The following is a 17,936-nucleotide window of genomic DNA, read 5'->3' as shown; positions in this document are numbered from 1 at the left end:
CGAGGTTTCAAGACACGAAGAGACAAAGCCCAGAGCAGCTGGGGCCTGGCCCAGGCCCGGGCATGCCTGCTGACCCCGGCTGGATGGTGGCCTTGGAAACTGCTTCCTGCTCCGGTCAGGCCCCAGCTGGAGTAACCTTGGAGGACCTGTGACATTTCTCTTGGCCTCAGGTCAGGCCTGAGAGGGAGTAGGGAGGGGAGAGGGACTCCAGATTCCTGAACACCTTGGAGGGCCCTTCGTACCCTCCCACCCCTGTCCCCAGTGTCTGACAGGGTCGATCTTTAGCCCACAGGGCCCAACGTGGAGCCAGTCTGTCTGGCTCTACTTTCCATCTAGAGGCCTGGAGAAGATGTCTGCACAGGCCCAAGGCCCCCTCCTTGCTTGACCCGTTCTGTTCCCTGTCCCATCAGCCACAGCTCTCAGATCAGTCGGGCCCCACATTCCCCATTCTGTCTCCTCGGAGCTTTTATCTTTTTTTTTTTTTTTTTTTGAGACGGAGTCTCGCTCTGTCACCCAGGCTGGAGTGCAGTGGCCGGATCTCAGCTCACTGCAAGCTCCGCCTCCCGGGTTCACGCCATTCTCCTGCCTCAGCCTCCCGAGTAGCTGGGACTACAGGCGCCCGCCACCTCGCCCGGCTAGTTTTTTGTATTTTTTAGTAGAGACGGAGTTTCACCGTGTTAACCAGGATGGTCTTGATCTCCCGACCTCGTGATCCGCCCGTCTCGGCCTCCAAAGTGCTGGGATTACAGGCTTGAGCCACCGCGCCCGGCCGGAGCTTTTATCTTCTAATTCACATTGGGATGTGACCTGCCTTTGCCCACAGCTCCCTCTGCCCAGAATGCCCTTCTCACGGTCTCCATGTGTCCAAACCTTGCCTATTCTTCAAGGTTGAGCTCAAGTGCAGCTTCTTCCACAGAACCTCAAAATCCATTTAAGATATCAGAACCAGCAAGAGCTGTGGGGACTGGGCCAGGCGCAGTGGCTCATACCTATAATCCCAGCACTTTGGGAGGCTGAGGCAGGTGGATCACGAGGTCAGGAGTTCGAGACCAGCCTGACCAACATGGTGAAACCCCGTCTCTACTAAAAATACAAACAAATTAGCTGGGCGCGGGGCGCACCCCCATAATCCCAGCTACAGGAGGCTGAGGCAGGAGGATCGCTTGAACCCAGGAGGCAGAGGTTGCAGTGAGCTGAGATCGTGCCACTGCATTCCAGCCTGAGCGATACAGTGAGACTCCATCTCAAATAAATAAATAAATACATAAGTTGTAGGGATTGTTCAATCTAATCTGTCCTTTTGCAGATGGGGAATCAGGCATGGGGAGATGACAGGCAGCCATACGGCAGAGTACCCAGGCTCAGGAGGGACAGTACTGGGTTCTAATCTTGGGTCCACTATTTGCTAATGGATCCCCTGGGCAAGGTTCAGAGCTGCACCCATTTCCTCAACTCTCTCTAATGTGGGATAGGGCGGGAGGCAGGGGGTTGTGGTGGGGACACACACCCCACCTCATAGTCTGCTGTGAAAGGTCAGGGAGGCAGCGTTACATAAACAGCCCAGCACAAGTGTCCCTTTTCTCATCAAGGGAGCAGAGGGCTGACTTCTGACTACAACACCCAGCTGCCCAGTGCAAATCTTTGTTTCTCACTGCCTCTGGGCACCTGCCACTCTCTACCAGGTGTTTTCAGGTTCTTTGTGTACTTGTTTTAGTTTCCTGGGGTGGAGGCTGAACTGGAGGACAGGGGCCATGTCTGCTTTGTCTCCCCAGTACCCAGTACTGGATGGACACACAGGTGCTCAAGTTGGGCAACTAAGCTCAATTACTGCTTCTCCAGGGCCTGGCGTCAAAACCGCTCACTGCTATTGGTGAATGAGTGTGTCCCTGTCCTCTCTGCTTAAGCCCTCTGTTGAAAGTGGCAACTCCCTATATGAACTCTTTTTCCTTACCACTCTCTTTCTCTGTATCTCCAACTCTTTCTCATTCCCGTGGTGATTTTGATCATCCCCTGGCACTGTGGGGTTGCCCTAGAGCCTGTGTGCCATCTTAGATAGGGAAAGGGGGCAGCCCTCCCACCACCTTGGTCTGGGCCACCATCACTGCGTGTGTGGACTTCTGCAGTTGGTCTCCCTGCTTCAACACTAGCCCCGCTCCATGGTGGCCCGGGGAATTCCGGCAGGGAACTCTTCAGTGGATCCCAGTGTGTCTGGGAATGAAGTTCAGACGCCTTCCAATGCCCCACGTGATCTGGACTTGCCTGCCTCGTCCCCTCACTTAGCTTTACTGCGTTCCCACAGGCAGTTTCTCAAAGCTGAGCCCCTTCCTGCCTCCAGGCTTTCCACACTGCTGTTCCCTCTGCCCAGAATGTTCTTCCCATTCCCCGCCAGTTGTCCAGCCCCATCATTCCTCAGGCCTCAGCTTCAAGGTCTGGTCAGCATGCTGTGTGCGCTCACAAGCTTCTAGCTTTTTTCTCTTACACAGTGCTTCCCATAGCTGGAATCATCCATGCTTAATGCCACTGTTTGCTGTCTTTCCCTCTAAATGGGAAGCCCCCTGAGGACCAGTACCTCATTTGTGGTGTTCACTGTGATGCCCCCAATGCCTGGCTTCTAGTGAGTGCTGGACAGATGTCTCTAGAACAATGGAATGCATTGGTTTGAGGACAGCGCAGTTAACTCCCAGCCCTGAGTGGGGAGCAGGGCCAGAATGTGGGGCTGGATGGCATCCCAGTTCCTCCTGCGTTCAGGCCTCACTGGGTGGTTCCATTATGTATTTCACTGAGCTGTGACCTGCCCAAACACCCAGCCCCCACACCCGTCCATTTTCCCACCCAGAGCCTGGGAGGAACGGTTTTTGGATTATTTCACATTTCTGGATTATCCATGAGACATCTCCCCTCCAGTGAGAAGGATCAACAGTTTGACATTTTAAACCCTAAGCAGCTTCTCCCTGGCCTGCTTCAGATCTGAGGTTCTGCTGCTTGCAATGAGATGCATGGGGAATGGAAGGCCGTTTTAATCTTGGCCTGGCTTCATTAGGAAGGAAAAGATACTGCCAAAAAAAAAAAAAAAAAAAGTTTGCTTCACTGTCTCTGCCATACAGAGCTGTGAGAGCCTAAGGGATTATCAAAGTAAATTTCCTTGAAAAGATAGGGAAACTGAGGCACAGAGAAGGACAAAAGCTTGGTCAAGGGCATGTGGCAAGTTGGTGGCCAATCTGGGAATGATCCTCCCGGAGGCCTTCTGACTCCCGCATGCTGCCCTTTGTCACCTTCAGGCACTAGGGGAGCTGGGGTCTGGCAGAGAGCGGGCAACAAGTTTCCACTGACATGACTTCAGGACCCTGAGTCACCCTGGCCTTGAATGGCCTCCCAGAGCACGGATGGGACTTTCCAGGAGCCCAGCTATTCCTCCAGGAAGAGAAACTCCCAGGAAGCTTCAGTGGCAGCAAAGGTGAAGGGTGAGGGGCGCAGGCATGCCCCCAGCCTGCCCTGCCACCCACTACCACATCTGGGACAACTTTGTGACAGATCTATTGTCCAAAAGCGGGGCCAGTGGCGGCTGTATTTCTGGAGCAGGCTGTTCTTCAAGAAGATGGCTCCTTCCACCTTGTTCTCTTTGATCATTTTGGGGGCATTTTTCTGTATTTTATTTTCCTTTTTTAAAACACCCAATCTTGAGAATACTAAAACTGACTCCAACTAATGAGGTCACAGTACCTGATAAAAACAGTATCGAAACATTTAACACTCTTTAACTGTACTCTCAGAAAAGCCTTTGGCTTCAGGAAAGGGACTGGCTTTTCTAGGGTCAAAATACCTTGCCTGAAGATAGTCTCACTGGTTGCAGGTTTGCAGGGACAGTGGGATCCCAGCACCCCTTCTCCACTTCTGGGTCCCTACCCCATATGCTCCTGGCCACACCTAGCCTATCTCAGGCCAAAGATGTTGGAAAATAGCCTTTGGGGGTACCTTGAGAGGTCAAGGGAAGACACTTTGGGCCATCCTGTGAAGCCCTCGCAGAGTGTGTGACCATGCCATACTGGCCACTCTTGGCCTGGCCCTCACCAGGCTGCCTCTTAGAATCGATGAAGTTCCCAGGGAAATGGGGGTGCCAGCAGGGCTGGTGCTCTGGATAGGCCCTGGGTAGACGACCATCCAACCTGCTCCTCCCTTCACCTGTCTCACACAGGGCAATGTAAATGCCCGCCCTTATCAGTGTATTTCCTGGGAAATACTTCCTATCCAAGACATAGCACGAACAAAGAACTGAAAGCTTGATGAACCAAACTACGGGGACCCATCCAGTGTATAGTCCTCTGGCCATTTCAATTAACAAGACCCCCTGAAAGTCCAAGCCCCTTGCGAGTTCCCAGCCCAAGTACCCCATCTCCTTCTGAGGCTGTCCGCAACAGCGAATCCTCAGTCCCTATGCCCTGCTGTTGGTCCCCAGCCTTGCCCTTAAATCCTGCATCTGCTTCCTGCACTCCATACTTCTGTCCTTGACTAAGCTCTGATGTCCTCTCCCCACCCCCAGGCTTCTGCCCACTGCGCCCGCATCCCCAGACTCACCCAGGAACAAAACCTCGCGGTCCAGTCGGCACTTCAGTTGGCACTACAGGGACGTGACGGTGAATGTGTCCTCAGGGTGAGGTTCCGCCATGGGCCCCAGGAAGCCGCTCTTGGGGCCCCCTCCCAGGCCAGGATGCGCCTGGGGCATAAAGCCTGGGTACCTGTAGGCGGTGTCCTGCAGGGGCAGCAGCGAGTCCCTCGGCACGGGGGACAGGGTCAAGTCACTAAGGAGTGGGCAGCCATAGCCAGCAGCGGCTGCAGCAGGGCCACGGGGTGGGCCAGGGGGCCGGGCCATTTCCAGTGGCTCCTTGTCGGCCTTGGGCGTGGCTGGTGGGCTAGCCAGGTGAGGGGCACTGAGGCACGCGGCCTCCGTCCTGCCCAGGAAGTCAGCCAGCAGCCCTGTACCCACCTTGCCTTCATAGGGCGGGCTGCGGGCAGCCGAGCCTGGAGGGTACCAATATGCTGTGCCCTTGCAGCTGGGGGAATCGTAGTGGGCCTGGCCCAGTGGCAGGTCCCGGCAGCTCAGGTGGGCCTGGGCTGCAGCTGCGTGGCCCAGGCTGGCCCCCTGGAGCCCATGCTTGAGGGGCTCGCAGGCAGCCAGCTTGGTGGGCGGTGGCCGCAGCTCTTCCTTGAAGCCCAGTGTAGGCGAGCAGGTGGGCGAGTATGCCTTCTGCAGGCCAGCGTCGAACACCGTGGGCGGGTGGGCCAGCGGTGGGAAATGCTTGCCATCAAGCTCGGGAGCACCCAGGCTGGGCGAGTCGCAGTGGAAGCCTTGGCCGAAGGTGCCATCGGAAGGCGTGGACGGGTTCATGGAGTAGGGTCCTATGAAGTCACAGGGGTCTCGCTCTCCCACGCCGAAGGCCCTCGACTGTGAGGGCAGTGGTGACATGCTGCTGTCCCCGCTATAGTAGTCCAGGCCTAGGTCAGGACTGTCCTGGAACAGTGGGTTGACCGGCTGTGGCTTGGGGATGAACTTGGCTTTGGCCGCTGCGCCACCCCGCTCCTTCTTGGCTGAGCAGGCCCCACCGCCCCGTCCACCTCGCGGCTGCCGGGGCCCAGTGCTCCGTTTGGATGGGTAGCCTGAGGCAGCGGCAGAGGCGGATGTTGGGAAGCCCAGATGTGAGGCCTCGAACAGGTCCACCTTCTTCCGCCGTCCACGGCCCGGCTTGGAGCTACTCTGAAAGAGGACACTCTGGTTCCAGTTGTAGCCGGGGGCAGATGATGCCTCGTTCCAGTCCATCATCAGTTTCTCCAGGCTGGACAGGCTCGACTGGCCCTCACTACTTGAGGCCTCGCTGTTGGCACGCCGAAACCCGCCGCCACCGACCGGCTGATTGAACTGGGTGCTGTCGGAGGATGACTCGGAGAAGGTCTCCGACACAGCCGTCTGCTGCTTCACCTTCTGTGGTGTGTAGTTGGAGATGTCCAGGATCACGTTGGGCTCGCTGACGTGGCAGTCAAAACTGGGATTGTAGAGCTGACTAAAGGCCTCTGAGGCCCAGTCCAGGCCTCCATAGCCCTGCCGGAAAGGCCACTGAGAAGCCCCCGCAAACTGGCGACAGTTCTCGGGCGAGGGCTGGAAGGAGGAAGAGGAGGAGGAGGCGGCAGAGGCTGCAGAGGTGGCAGAGGCTGTGGTGCCCTTGGGCACCATGTAGCCACCAGGCGAGACTGTGCTGGCCCGGCTGTCACAGCGCAGGGGCGTGGGGGCTGAACCAGAGAAGGGGGCCCCCTCAGAGCTGTTGAAGAAGGAGGCCTTGCTTGGTGGCAGGCAGGGGCCCCCGGTAGGCGGTGGGGCATAGCCGGCGCTGTGGGCGCTGCTGGGTGAGGCAGGGAGGCTGTTGCCACTGCCATAGGCAAAGCTGCAGTCCTTGCTGTTAGCGCAGTCCTGGCCTGTAAAGGGTTTAGCCGGGGCAAATACGCTTTGTCCAGCCCCGTAGCCGCCATACTGGGACAGGTAGGTGTTGGCAGGCGGGTGGGTGGTAGGTGAGCGGGCCACGGCTGAGGGCGGGGGAGCCAGCTTGGGGAAGGTCTCCGCTGCCCGGCAGTCTGAAGTGGCCGGAGTTAGCCCATAGCTCGCTGCCCGTCCTGGTGGGAAGGTCTGGCGCGTGGGCAGGACAGGCTGGAAGGAGGTGTCCGCCCCAGCCCCACCACTACCCACTGCCACTGGGCTGGCCTTGGCTCCCCGGCTAGGGAAGGTGGCAAGGCCCCGCTGGGCAGGTAGGGCGCTGGTGGGTGGCCCTGCATAGGTGCCTGATGCCTTCCGGGACTCTGGGCGAGAGGCTGAGAGGGCAAAGTCCAAGAGATCGGAGGAGTCATCCGAATCGAGCAGCGAGCGAAAGTAGCCGGTGAAGAGGTTTTGGCGCTCCTGGCTGAGCTCGGTCTGGCCTGAGGGTGCGCCCGTGCTGTAGTAGCTGCCACGGCCTGAGGCTCCGCTCTCCAGCCCAGTGGAGGCAAAGGCCCGGGCCTCGGTCCCCTGAAACCCACAGTTTCGGCCAGCTTGCCCGCCTGGGTGCCCATGGTGAGGGGCCCAGCCACCACCCTTATCTCCGGCCCACTCGGCACCCGCCTCCCCAAAGCCTGGGCCACTGGGCACCTGCTCTGGGAACAGAGTCCCATTCTTCCGGGACCGTCTCTTGCGCTTTGGCTTCCCAGTCACAGCGTCTACCTCCCCCCGGCCCCGTTTGCGTGGGTGCCCCAACTCGGTAAGGCCAGGGCCCCCCACCCCAGCGGCTGCCACGGCCACCACCTTCTTTTTCTTGCCAATGCCCTCAAAGAAGTCACTGAAGGAGCATCGGGCTGACTTGGCCGCATGGCCCCCACCCCGGCCACCAAAACCACCTGCTTTGCCCCCACGCCGCCGGAAGCCCTGCACACGATGCAGGAAGTGGGAGATGCTCTGGGTGTCAGGGGCCTGGTGCACTGACTCCGGCTCACTGGGTGTCCAGCAGCGGGGTGGCGAGCACCGTCCAGCGCACTGGCTCTGGCGGTTCAGAAAGGCCAGCTTGGCCAGGACGTCTGAGTACTCAGCCTTGCTGTCGTTGGCATCTGCCGCATAGGACGGTTGGGGAGACGCCAGCTTCTGCTTCCGCCGCCGTCGTTTCTTCACCTCTGGCATGGCCATGGTGGCTGCTGCCACAGTGGCTGCCTCGGCCGCCACCACAGCTGGCTCCTTGGGCTTGCCAGGACCCAGCAGCAGGTTCTTAGGAGGGCGGCCGCGCTTACGCTTAAGAATAATGGGCATCTCACCGGGTGGGAAGACCACTACCACGTTCCGCCCGTTGTTCTTCATCTTCAGCAGCGGGGTGGGCTCAGCTGACACACGCAGGCCTAGCTCCTTGCCCTCCACACTCAGGCTGCTGCTCAAGGAAGACACTTTGTATGTGGTCTTGTTCCGTCGCCCGAGCGATACGGGGATCTTGGCCATCTTCACCACCATGCGCCGCACGCCTCGGCACTTGCCTTTGCGGGTAGAGACCACTGGGGTCTGGGAAGATTCTGGCTTCAATTCTGGGACTGAGACCAGGCCTGGGCCTGGCAGGGCAGGGGGTGGAGGCGGCGGTGGCGGTGGGGGTTCGGCCAGGGCGGCTGCCAGCCCCGTGGGCATAGGCAGGGGCAGTAGGCGGCCCTCAGGTCCGGCGTCCGCCTTGCGCCCCCGTCCGGCTTTCCGCCGGCGACACAGGATCTTTGGCCTATCAGTACGCCGCAAGGCGTACTTGGGGTGACCCTCAGGCCCGGGGGGGCCGTGCGGTGAGCACAAGTCCAGGCGCAAGGGCTCGGCCAGTGGGCAGTGCCCCAGGGGCTGCTGGGGCTCCAGACGGCGACCTGGGACGTCAAGCAGCTTGGGCAGGGGGTCGAGTGCCTGGGGGTCAAGCAGCTGCGACTCCAAGGAGTCAGGCAGGGTGTCCAGGGCCTGGAGAGCCAGGCCCGGCAGCCCCAGAGGATCAGCAAGAGGTTGCAGGGGTGGCAGCTCCAGAGCTTCCCCGAGCGGCTCTAGTGCCTGCGGGTCCAGGAAGCGGGGCTGGGGGTCCAGGAGCTGAGGCTCTGGCTCAGGAGATGGTGGCTCGAGGGCCTGGGCCTCTAGCAGCTGGGCCTCTGGGCAAGTGAGGGAGGCCAGCTCACTAAGGATGTCAGCGTCAGCAAGTTCTGAGTAATCAGTGCTGTCTGGCTCAGGCTCTGGGGGCAGACCCGTGGCCACAGCCGTGGCTCCAGGACTATGGCCTTGGCCAGGCTGGGGACTATCCCTAGGCTCAGGCTCAGGCTCGTAGAGGGGGTGGCTGGGCCGCTCTGACTTGGCGTGTGGGGTGGCTCGCTCCTCAGGGCTACGGATGCTGTTGGCCAAACTGGGTGAGGAGAAGAAGCTGTACTGTAGGTCGCCGGGTGGCGGTGCAGGCGGGCGGCTCAGTCGGAGCCCACCACAGTCCAGGTGTACACCACTGTGCTGCAGGTCCTGGGAGAGGCGTGTCAGGTCCTTCATGATGTCAATCAGCTGCACCACTGGTCGCAGGTTCACCCGCCCGTTGTCCCAGCAGCGTCGGGAGCTGCTGCCGTCTCCGGCCGGTGTGGGGCAGCGGGCCTGTGAGACAGGACGGGCTGCCCGTGGGGGCAGCGGGTCGTCCCCCTTGGCAAGGACTGGTGGGCGCCGGGTGCTGGGGTCCCGGCGTGGGGGTGGGCGTGGGTTCTCGGAGAAGGCGTGGGTGGAGAAGGCCTTGTCGGGTGGGCTGGCAGGGGGCCGGGTGGGAAGCAGGGGCCGGGGGGTGGGGGGGCCGCCGGGGTAGTACTTGGGCTCCCGGAGGTAGTCAGGAGAGCTGCACACGGCACTGGAAGTCACCACCAGGCCCTGGGGCTTCACACGCATCCTGACCTTGTCCTCCGCAGGCCGCCGGGCGGGGCCGGGGCTGACATGAGGGTGCGAGAAGCCGGGACCAGGACCTGCCAGGCAGGAAGAGCAGGAGGTCCCTTACTGAACACCTACATCCTCATCAGCTTCCCATATCCTCGATGAGCTCCTGGACCCCTCCCTCCTGAGGTCTCATCTCCTTACCAAGCTCCCATCCCCACCCCAAGCCCAATCCCCTTGCTGACTCCCAGCCTTTCTCAAACCACCATATGTACAGCAAGCCCCTCATGGGCCCCAGTTTCACTTTTTTTTTTTTTTGAAAGAGAGTCTCACTCTGTCACCCAGGCTAGAGTGAAGTAGTGTGATCTCAGCTCACTGCAACCTCTGCCTCCTAGTGCAAGCGATTCTTAGGTGTCAGCCTCCCTAGTACCTGGGATTACAGGCACGCGCCACCACGCCTGGCTAATTTTTGTATTTTAGTAGAGTCGGGGTTTCACCATGTTGGCCAGGCTGGTCTTGAGCTCCTGACCACAGATGATCCACTCGCCTTGGCCTCCCAAAGTACTGGGATTACAGGCGTGAGCCACCATGCCTGGCCCAGCTTCACTTATTGACAGCTCATCCCCTTTGGAAATCTGGCTATGTGCTCAGGAAGAACAGGACCCCTGCCTCTGAGAGGGAAGCACATCAGCAGGGTGATCAAACTTAAGGAGAAGGCCAGGAAGCTCTAACAAGGGCACAGCCTTCCTGCTTCTTACCCCCAAAGGGCTCCAGGAGAACCCCCACCACTTACCCTCGGCTCTGCCGCCTGGGCTGTCACACTGGAGATCTCTGTGGGCAATAAGACAGGAAATAGATTTGAATTCCCCAAATGGTCTAGTGGCCACAGCTCAACCCCTGCCCACCGGCCCGGCCTCCTCCAGGTACCACCCCCGGCTCCCTCAGCGCTCCATCCAGCGCAGACACCCGGCTGACCTGGAAGAGAGAGGGCCCCCGTGCCTGGGGGCTCTGCCAGTCGCTGGCTGTCAGCTGGGGGTGCTGTGGAGCAACTTCGGCCTGAGCCCAGGCCTCGGGGCGTGGACAGCGCCTGGAAAGGACCATCGCAGCTCAGGTTTAGTGAGCACCTACTGCGCGCCAGGTACTGGGCTGGAAGCTGTCCAGGCATCGTTTCATTTAATTCTTCATACCAATCCTGTGAGGTAGGGGCTATTAATAACCCCATTTTGCAGATGAAGAAATGGAGGCTCAGAGATAAAGTAACATCATTCATTCATACACTCATTAGTTATGAAGTACCTACTTTGGACAAGGACTGGACAGACAGACACTGATCAGATCATTATAAATTACTTAATTACTAGTGGGATAAGAGCTGCAAAGAAAAAGTGAAGATGCCTGAGGTCAGAGCAATCACACGGGGAGTCAACAACAATAAAAGTCCATAGTTTGGGGACATTTTCTGTTGCCAAACACTGGGCCAAGTGCTTCATATAGATTATCTCATCAAATTCCCCATACAAACATGAGATCAATATGATTATCTTCCCCAGTCTTACAGAAACTATCCCCTGGAAGATGGTAAACACCATAAAAGCAAAGATATCTGTCCTATTCACTGCTATATGTATTTCCCAACACTCAGAACAGCACATGGCCTATAGCAGCATTTTAAAAAATGGCTGTTTGGCCAGGTGCAGGGGCTCACACTTGTAATCCCAGCACTTTAGGAGGCTAAGGCAGGAGGATCGCTTGAGTCCAGGAGTTCGAGACCAGCCTGGGCAACATAGCGTGACCCCATCCCTACGAAAATTTAAAAATTAGCTGGGCATGGTGGTGCACACCTGTAGTCCCAGCTACTCAAGAGGCTGAGGTGGGAGGATTGCTTGAGCCCTGGAGGTTCAGGCTGGCTGCTCTGAGCTATGATCATGCCATTGTTCTCCAGCCTGGGCAGCAGAGTGAGATCCTTTCTCCAAAACATTAAATTTAAAGTTTGTTGAATGAATCAACAAACGAATAGGTACACAGAGCAATCAACCCTGCCTTTTCCCTTCAGGCTCTTTCTTCTTCTCCAGACCCAAGAAGGATGCTGAGGGAGGGACCCAAGAGTGTGAAAAGGGACATTCTCTGATCCTTCTTCCACCTTCATCGGAAAAACTCTGCTGCTCCATCCTACCTCTGGTCTTGTCCTGGCCCCTGCTACATCCTCTCAGAGCCCTATCTATTTCACCTTCATAGTATTTATCGCAACTATAATCAATTACTTGTGTGACTGGCTGTTTAGTGTGTCTCCTGCAACAGTGTGGGCTCTTCAGGAGCAGGGATCACGTCTGTCTTGTTTATCGCTGTATTGCCTGACCCTAGGGCCTAGGCTATGAATGCTACATAAATATTTACCGACTGACTCCCTGAGCTGGTCAGGGCAGAGGTGGGATTTAGATCCAGGCATGTCTGACTCCCAAAGGAGCCCGAGGACTCAGGGCCATGGCTGATTCCAGGAGTTGGGATCTCAGGGAGCAGGGAGCTGAATGGGCCCCAATACTGTGAGGGTCTTAAAGACTGACCTTGATGCCTGCCTAATGTTTGGCTCTGACCTAGTACTGGGTCACTGAGACCTATGTGCCAGAGACTCATGTAGACTCTCCCCACCTCCCAGTGCTGTCACCCCACAGGAAGACTGCAGAGCTGTAGGGACAGGATAGAGTAGAAAGAGACACTTCTCCGCTCCCCTTTGGGGGATGGTGATTTGCAATCTACAAAGCACCTACCTACACATCTATGACCCACTGAATCCTCACAGCAGCCTGGGAGGCATGATTTATTATCCCCATGTTACAGGGGAAACTGGCTCAGAGTGGATGTGTAACTTGCCTGAAGTCACACAGTTGCTAAGTGGCAGGATTTCTAATTCTGCCTTAAGTCCAAAGCCTCCTTCCACTCCCAGCTCCTGTAACAATCCTTCAGCCACTTCTGAAAATGCTCCTTCTAGCGCCGTGGTCTAATTTAAGGCTGGGAGGAACCTTAAAATTATCTAACCCATTGGCTTCCAAAGCCTGGGCCTGGGGGAGCTGTGTAACATTCCAGATACCCAGGCCCTAGTCCAGGGGAATGTGACTCATAGATGTGAAGGGACATCTGGGAATCTGTATTTTTAACCAGCTACCCCAGTGGGTACACTTTCTAGTGCCATCTCATGCCCCTCCCATTTTATAGATGAGGAAACTGAGACCTGAAGAGGGAAAGAGACTTTGTCTGAGGTCACAAAATGGCACAGGAAGGGGCCCTTTTGTTGCCCACCCAGGTGGAACATCCCTCTATTCACTCTTCCTTCTCTCTCTGCAGGTTCCAGGCCTCAGCTGCTCCTCGTTGTCCCACCTACTGGTCCCACCTACTTTGCTCTCTCCCAGGCCTGGCTGTGGACCTGGCCCCTCCTAGGTCAGGATCTCTCTAGTCCAAGAACTTGGAGCACTGTTGCCCTCGCAGGGAGGACAGTGGGTAACACCCTCACAAACGAGAAAAGGGGCTCAGACTCTGGAATCTCCAAGTCCAATTTCCAATAGTGTGGTTGCGCCGTGGCTCCTGGCACCCACTTGGAGATGACCACCAGAAGCCCCCTCCCTCCCTTACTGAGGGTCAGGCTAGCTGAGCCTTCCCCGCTCTGGAGACCTCCCAGCTGGGGCCTGAGGGTGTGATCTTGGCAGAAGAGAAAAACCTCCTCTCTGGTGGTGGCTTCTGTTCCATCCACCCATGAAGACCTCTGGGCACGTCCTCCTGCCAGGCCTCCTGAGGCTGGCCACTGCTCTCTTTTGCAGCCTCCAGGATCTGAGGGAAGCAGCTGGCTCCCCTCCTCACCACACCCCGGCGGCCATTCTCTTGGATCCCTCCCAAGGGTACCACCTAGCCCTGGTCTGGGGACAAAGTCAAAGGGGTCCTTCTGTCTGCCTGTCTGCTGCTGGGTCAGTGTGTCTGAGCTCGCCCATAGGGACACCAGCCGGCTGGGAGGAGGCTGGGGGCCCCAACCTGCTGTGCACAGTGCCGGGAAGTGCCAGCCCACATCCTTGAGTCCCCAGCCCCACCCTCCCCAGCTGTGGCTGTGACCACCCCACCCCTTCCCCAGCCCTCCTTCCCCTCCCCCACCCACTGCCTCCCCAGGGGAGCCAGGCTGCCAGCCCCAGCTCTCACTTCCGGCCTCATGACCCTCTCTCCAGCTTGCACACTCCTCCTCCCCCACCATTTCCCTCCTAGCCTGGTTCGAAGGCCCTGGGATGTCCTCAAATGGGAAACACTGCATCAAAGGGGCCATTACTTCTGCTCTGAGACCTTCCCATCACCTCCTTTTTCCTCCAGCGGCCTTATCTCTTAGGATCTGCCCCTCGGGGGATGAGTCCTCACCTCTCTCCACCTCCTTCCCTTCAGCCACCTACCTGCCCACACAGTAACACCTGAAGATCTTCTTTCAGCCTGATCCCAGGAACAATATCATAATACAAATAACAATGATGGCAATAATAAGGGCAGCTGTCACTCATTTGGCATCATTTAAATAGAGGCACAGAGAGGTTAAGTTATGCCCTTAAGGACAAACAGCCATCTCACTCAATTCAGCTGGTGTCTGAATTTAGGTAGGGCTTCTCTAAATCAAACTGCTTCGGTGTCCAGAGATTCAGCCCCCTCCCATGCAGCCTCCTCCAACTGTCCCAGTCCCAACCATCAGTTCTAATTTTTGACTTCTAATCTATTCTCCTCTCAGCTTCTAGTCACCACCTCCCACCAACCACCATTCAACTAGATGCACTACTCTCCCTCGCCACTAGGTGTCCCCTTGGAGCCACTGATGCCCCCAAGGGGAGCTGGCCCTGCCCCACCCCCTGGGGCCATCAGGGGCCCCCCCACAGCACAGCACAGCACTGCACACCCCACCCCACCCTACCCCCAGCCACACAGAGCTCCTTTGTGCAACCCTCGCCCACCCCCTTCCTCCCTGGAGCGGGGCACCTGGCAAGCAGGTCTGCCCTAGAACCGCCCGCTGCCAGCCCCCTGCCCTGGGTGCCAGGTGTGCGGGCGCCACCACCACCGCCAGCTCTGGCTGGACCCGAGGGTCACCCTGCCGGCGGCCCTCCCTTCCTCCCTCCGAGGTCACCCAGGGACTAAGCTTCCCGCCCTGCTCCGCCCCCCTCCCCTCCTGCCCTTGGCCCTTGCAGACTCCCGTCCTTGTCTTTCCTTCTGTCTCCCGGAGGACTCCCCTCCTCCAGCCCCACTAGGCCCTCCCTGCAGCCTCTCACCCCCGCCCACCTCCTTCCCCAGAGAGCTCCTTGTTCCGCCCCCCCTCCCTCCCCGCCCAGGTCTGAAGAACTCCTCCTCCTGGAAAGTTGCTGCTGGAAAGGAAGTGACTTCAGCGATTTGGCCACAAGGCTGGGCACTGCTGAGCCCAGCTCAGCTCAAGGCTTGCCCAACCCACCTCCAAAGCACAAATGGAGCCACATGTGCACATCACTCCCACTGTGCATCCAGAACCCTGGGCACACACACAGCCAGTGTACACACAGATCCCCGTGTGCACACACGGTACCATCGCAGTGTATTCAGATCTTGTCTATACACACATCTCTCCAGTGTACACTAGCACCCTTGCACACACACCATCCAGTGTGGCACACGAAGTATCCCCACACCTGCCCAGTACACACCCAGAATCCTGCATATTCATACTCCCATGTACCACATAACACAGCCCTTGAACACTCCCCAGCCTGGTCCACTTATACAACTCTTGTATATTACCCCATGTGCACGGAAGGACAGAGCCCGCCACACACACCTGCTTGCACACAAGCTTGAGTGCCCTGTACATTTACAGTCGGATACACACAGCCTTGCATCCTCCCACAGCTGTACCTCCCCACCCTTACAATCCCAGGAGACTCCACCCCCAGACCTCAGGCCCCAGGAATGCTCCTTTGGAAGCTGGGTGGGGTCCCCAGGCAGGCTCAGCTCTAGGGAGCTTCCTGGAGCCGGAGGCTTCATGTGTCAGTTCAGGGAGTTGCCTCTGCAGGGCAGGGCAGCTTCACCTGGCTCCGCAGCTCCTGAGCCTGGGTGGGCTAACCTGGGCCAGGAGTAGTGAGGTGGGTCCTGCCACTGCCACTGCCCCCACCCCCCTCCCTGTCCTGCAAGGGCACCTTAGCATACCTGGGCTACCCAGGCCCTCCCAGCACCTCACCTTGGCCTCCCAGTTCTCTGCTTCCACAGACTCCGGTAGAGAGGTGTCCTGGGGGGTCAGCAGCTGCACACATCAGGCACTCTGGTTTCCACCTCTGCCCTGAGTCCTGGTCATTGTCACAACCCCTTTCTCCTCCCAGTTCTCTCAGGTCATCAAGGCGCAGGGAAGAGTCCTCAGGCTAGGAGGTAGGACTCACTGTATATCCATGAGCCTCAGTTCCCCTTTCTGGATAATGGGGAGTTTGAGTAAATGTTGGGTTAATATGTTTTGACTCTGTAAAGAACCTCTTTTTGACCTAAGCTGGGAGGGGATCCCTGTTGGGACTGGGAGGCAAGTTCCCCTGATCCCCACTTCCTGGAGGTGGCCCAGGCCCAAGCCTGGCTTCCCTGCACACTGTTACCTGAGCAGGCTGTGCAGACAGGCCCGGCTCAGCAGGAAAGGCCCGTCTTCATCAGCATCTCCAGGGTGGTCTCTGTAATGGCCTGAGCGTCGCCCCGCACTCGGGGCCCTCTGCACATGCTCAGCTGGGTAGGCTCTGGGGTCCAGGCCGATGGCTTGACAATCAGGCAAGCTCCCATCTGTGGAAGCAAACACAACACCACAGAGATAAGCATGGATACAGGGTAAGCCAGCCAGACAGCAGGGTGCAGAGGGACACCAAGCCGGGAGGCTCTCATACATGAAGTCCCATCCAGCTCCAACCTCACCCCATTATCCCACCAGGGAACTGTGAGACACTCTCTCTCTCTCTTTTTCTTTTTTTTTTTTTTTTTTTAGAGAGAGATAGGGCCTCATCTCGCTTTGTGGCCCAAGTAGGAGTGCAGTGGCATGATCATAGCTCACTGCCACCTTGAATTCCTGGGCTCAAGTGATCCTCCCATCTCAGCCTCCCGAGTAGCTGGGGCTACAGGTGTGCACCACCATGCCTGGCTGGTTTTTTAAAAATTTTTTGTAGGGATAGGGTCTCACCATCTTGCCCAGGCTGGTCTCGAACTCCTGGGCTCAAGCAATCCTCCAGCCTCAGCCTCCCAAAGTGCTGGGATTGCAGGTGTGAGCCACTGCGCCTGCCAAACCTGTTTCTTGAAATCCCAGGCTCCTACTGAGAAGCAGTGTTTTTGCACATCTATGTACACACATGCATATACACGCACATATACTATAGTGGAAGGAACCTGGCCTTTGGGAGTCAGACAGTCCTTGGCTCAACCTTCGGAACTGTGTGACTTTGGGCAAGTCAGTTAACTTTTCTGGCTCTCTGTTTTCTCATCTATAAAATGGGAAAAGTGAGATCTTATGAATGGGGAGGAACATCCGGGGAAACTATAATGCAAAGAGCTTATTGACAATGTAGGTGTGAGAGGTGCTGTTCAGAGTGATGGTGGATGTGAATTTCCACAAGGGTGTATATGCAGCTGGCATTTACCCATTTCCATCAGTAACTGGTTATGTCTCTTGTTTTCTTTAACCACCATGGCCCGCCTCACCACCCCCCTGCTTCCTGCCCATTTGTCTGCCTCCTCGAGGTCTGTACTGGAGCCCAGAGGGGGTCTGGGAACCAGGCCTCACGGACTGCTTACAGGTTCTGGTTGCCTGGGAGTTTGTATGTGTGTGATTGAGATTCTGCCTTTGCAAATGCATATCTGTCAAGGCTCAGCTGTCTGGGTAAATATACCTGCATGTGGGTTCCTGGGTCTATTTAGCCTGTCTGTGTGCTTCTCTGTATTTCTGTATGTCTGTGTGGGTACACGAGGGCTTAAGCATGTCTGTGTGTAGGATCACGCGTTTGCTCAGTTGTGGCTGGTGTGGTCAGCTGTGTGTAAGTGTGATGCCAGGTTGAGTGTGTGCCTGGATTTGGTGTCTTCAGTCATACATGTGGGTATGTGCACTTTTCATGTTTCTTCTATTCAGTTTTTGTGTGTGTGTGTGTGAGTCTAGCTAAGCCTGTTTGTATGCGTGTGAGGACACAGGGGTGCATGTGTGCCTGTGTGTAGCCAGGTGAGCCCAGCTGTGGCTGGGTGTGAGCATGCCTCGGTGTGCACACGCTCTGCCTGGCTCTCTGCATCTCGCTGTGTCAGGAGCCAAACCGGCTCCTGCCTGTCTCAGAGCTCTCTGGATGTGTGTTTGGCAGGGGGTGGGGGCGTGCGGCTGATCCTCTGCTGTCCCTGCAGGTTTCCAATCTCGAGGCCTGTGACTGCAGGCACTGGTGTCACTGTGGATCAGTGTTCCCTCCCTCCCACCTCTGCCTTTCTCTGTGTTTTCAGGGTCATGGTGTGGTAGTGTGACTGGCCACGGTGTCCCTGTGGGTCTCCTTCA

At 57.4% G+C, this 17,936-nt stretch overlaps 1 protein-coding gene and 1 long non-coding RNA gene across 51 annotated transcripts in view; one reads left to right on the top strand and one right to left on the bottom strand.

The window, feature by feature from the left end:
- AHDC1 (AT-hook DNA binding motif containing 1) overlaps positions 1 to 17,936 on the bottom strand; it is a 70,504-nt gene that overhangs the window by 8,523 nt on the left and 44,045 nt on the right. For 11 of the 50 annotated variants that reach the window (XM_077966417.1, XM_077966424.1, XM_077966422.1 and 8 more), the window contains 4 exons: positions 16,024 to 16,201; positions 10,385 to 10,496; positions 10,203 to 10,240; positions 4,573 to 9,501 (listed from right to left, as the gene is read on the bottom strand). In XM_077966417.1, coding sequence (XP_077822543.1) covers positions 4,616 to 9,427 — 4,812 coding nt within the window. In that variant the 5' untranslated portion in view covers positions 9,428 to 9,501; positions 10,203 to 10,240; positions 10,385 to 10,496; positions 16,024 to 16,201 and the 3' untranslated portion in view covers positions 4,573 to 4,615. Of the gene's footprint in view, positions 1 to 4,572; positions 9,502 to 10,202; positions 10,241 to 10,339; positions 10,616 to 15,623; positions 15,849 to 16,023; positions 16,202 to 17,936 lie in introns of all 50 variants that reach the window. The other 39 variants (XM_077966395.1, XM_028837300.2, XM_077966391.1 and 36 more) reach the window with 6 other exon arrangements.
- Positions 31 to 3,705, top strand: LOC114673482 (uncharacterized). The gene is made up of 2 exons (XR_013405260.1): positions 31 to 170; positions 3,279 to 3,705. It is a non-coding gene; the product is annotated as an uncharacterized LOC114673482 (long non-coding RNA).

This window comes from Macaca mulatta, chromosome 1, assembly GCF_049350105.2.
Source record: "Macaca mulatta isolate MMU2019108-1 chromosome 1, T2T-MMU8v2.0, whole genome shotgun sequence".
Classification (NCBI taxonomy): domain Eukaryota; kingdom Metazoa; phylum Chordata; class Mammalia; order Primates; family Cercopithecidae; genus Macaca; species Macaca mulatta.
The sequence above is the reverse complement of the archived record's forward strand: the minus strand, read 5'-3'. Positions and strand labels throughout refer to the sequence as shown.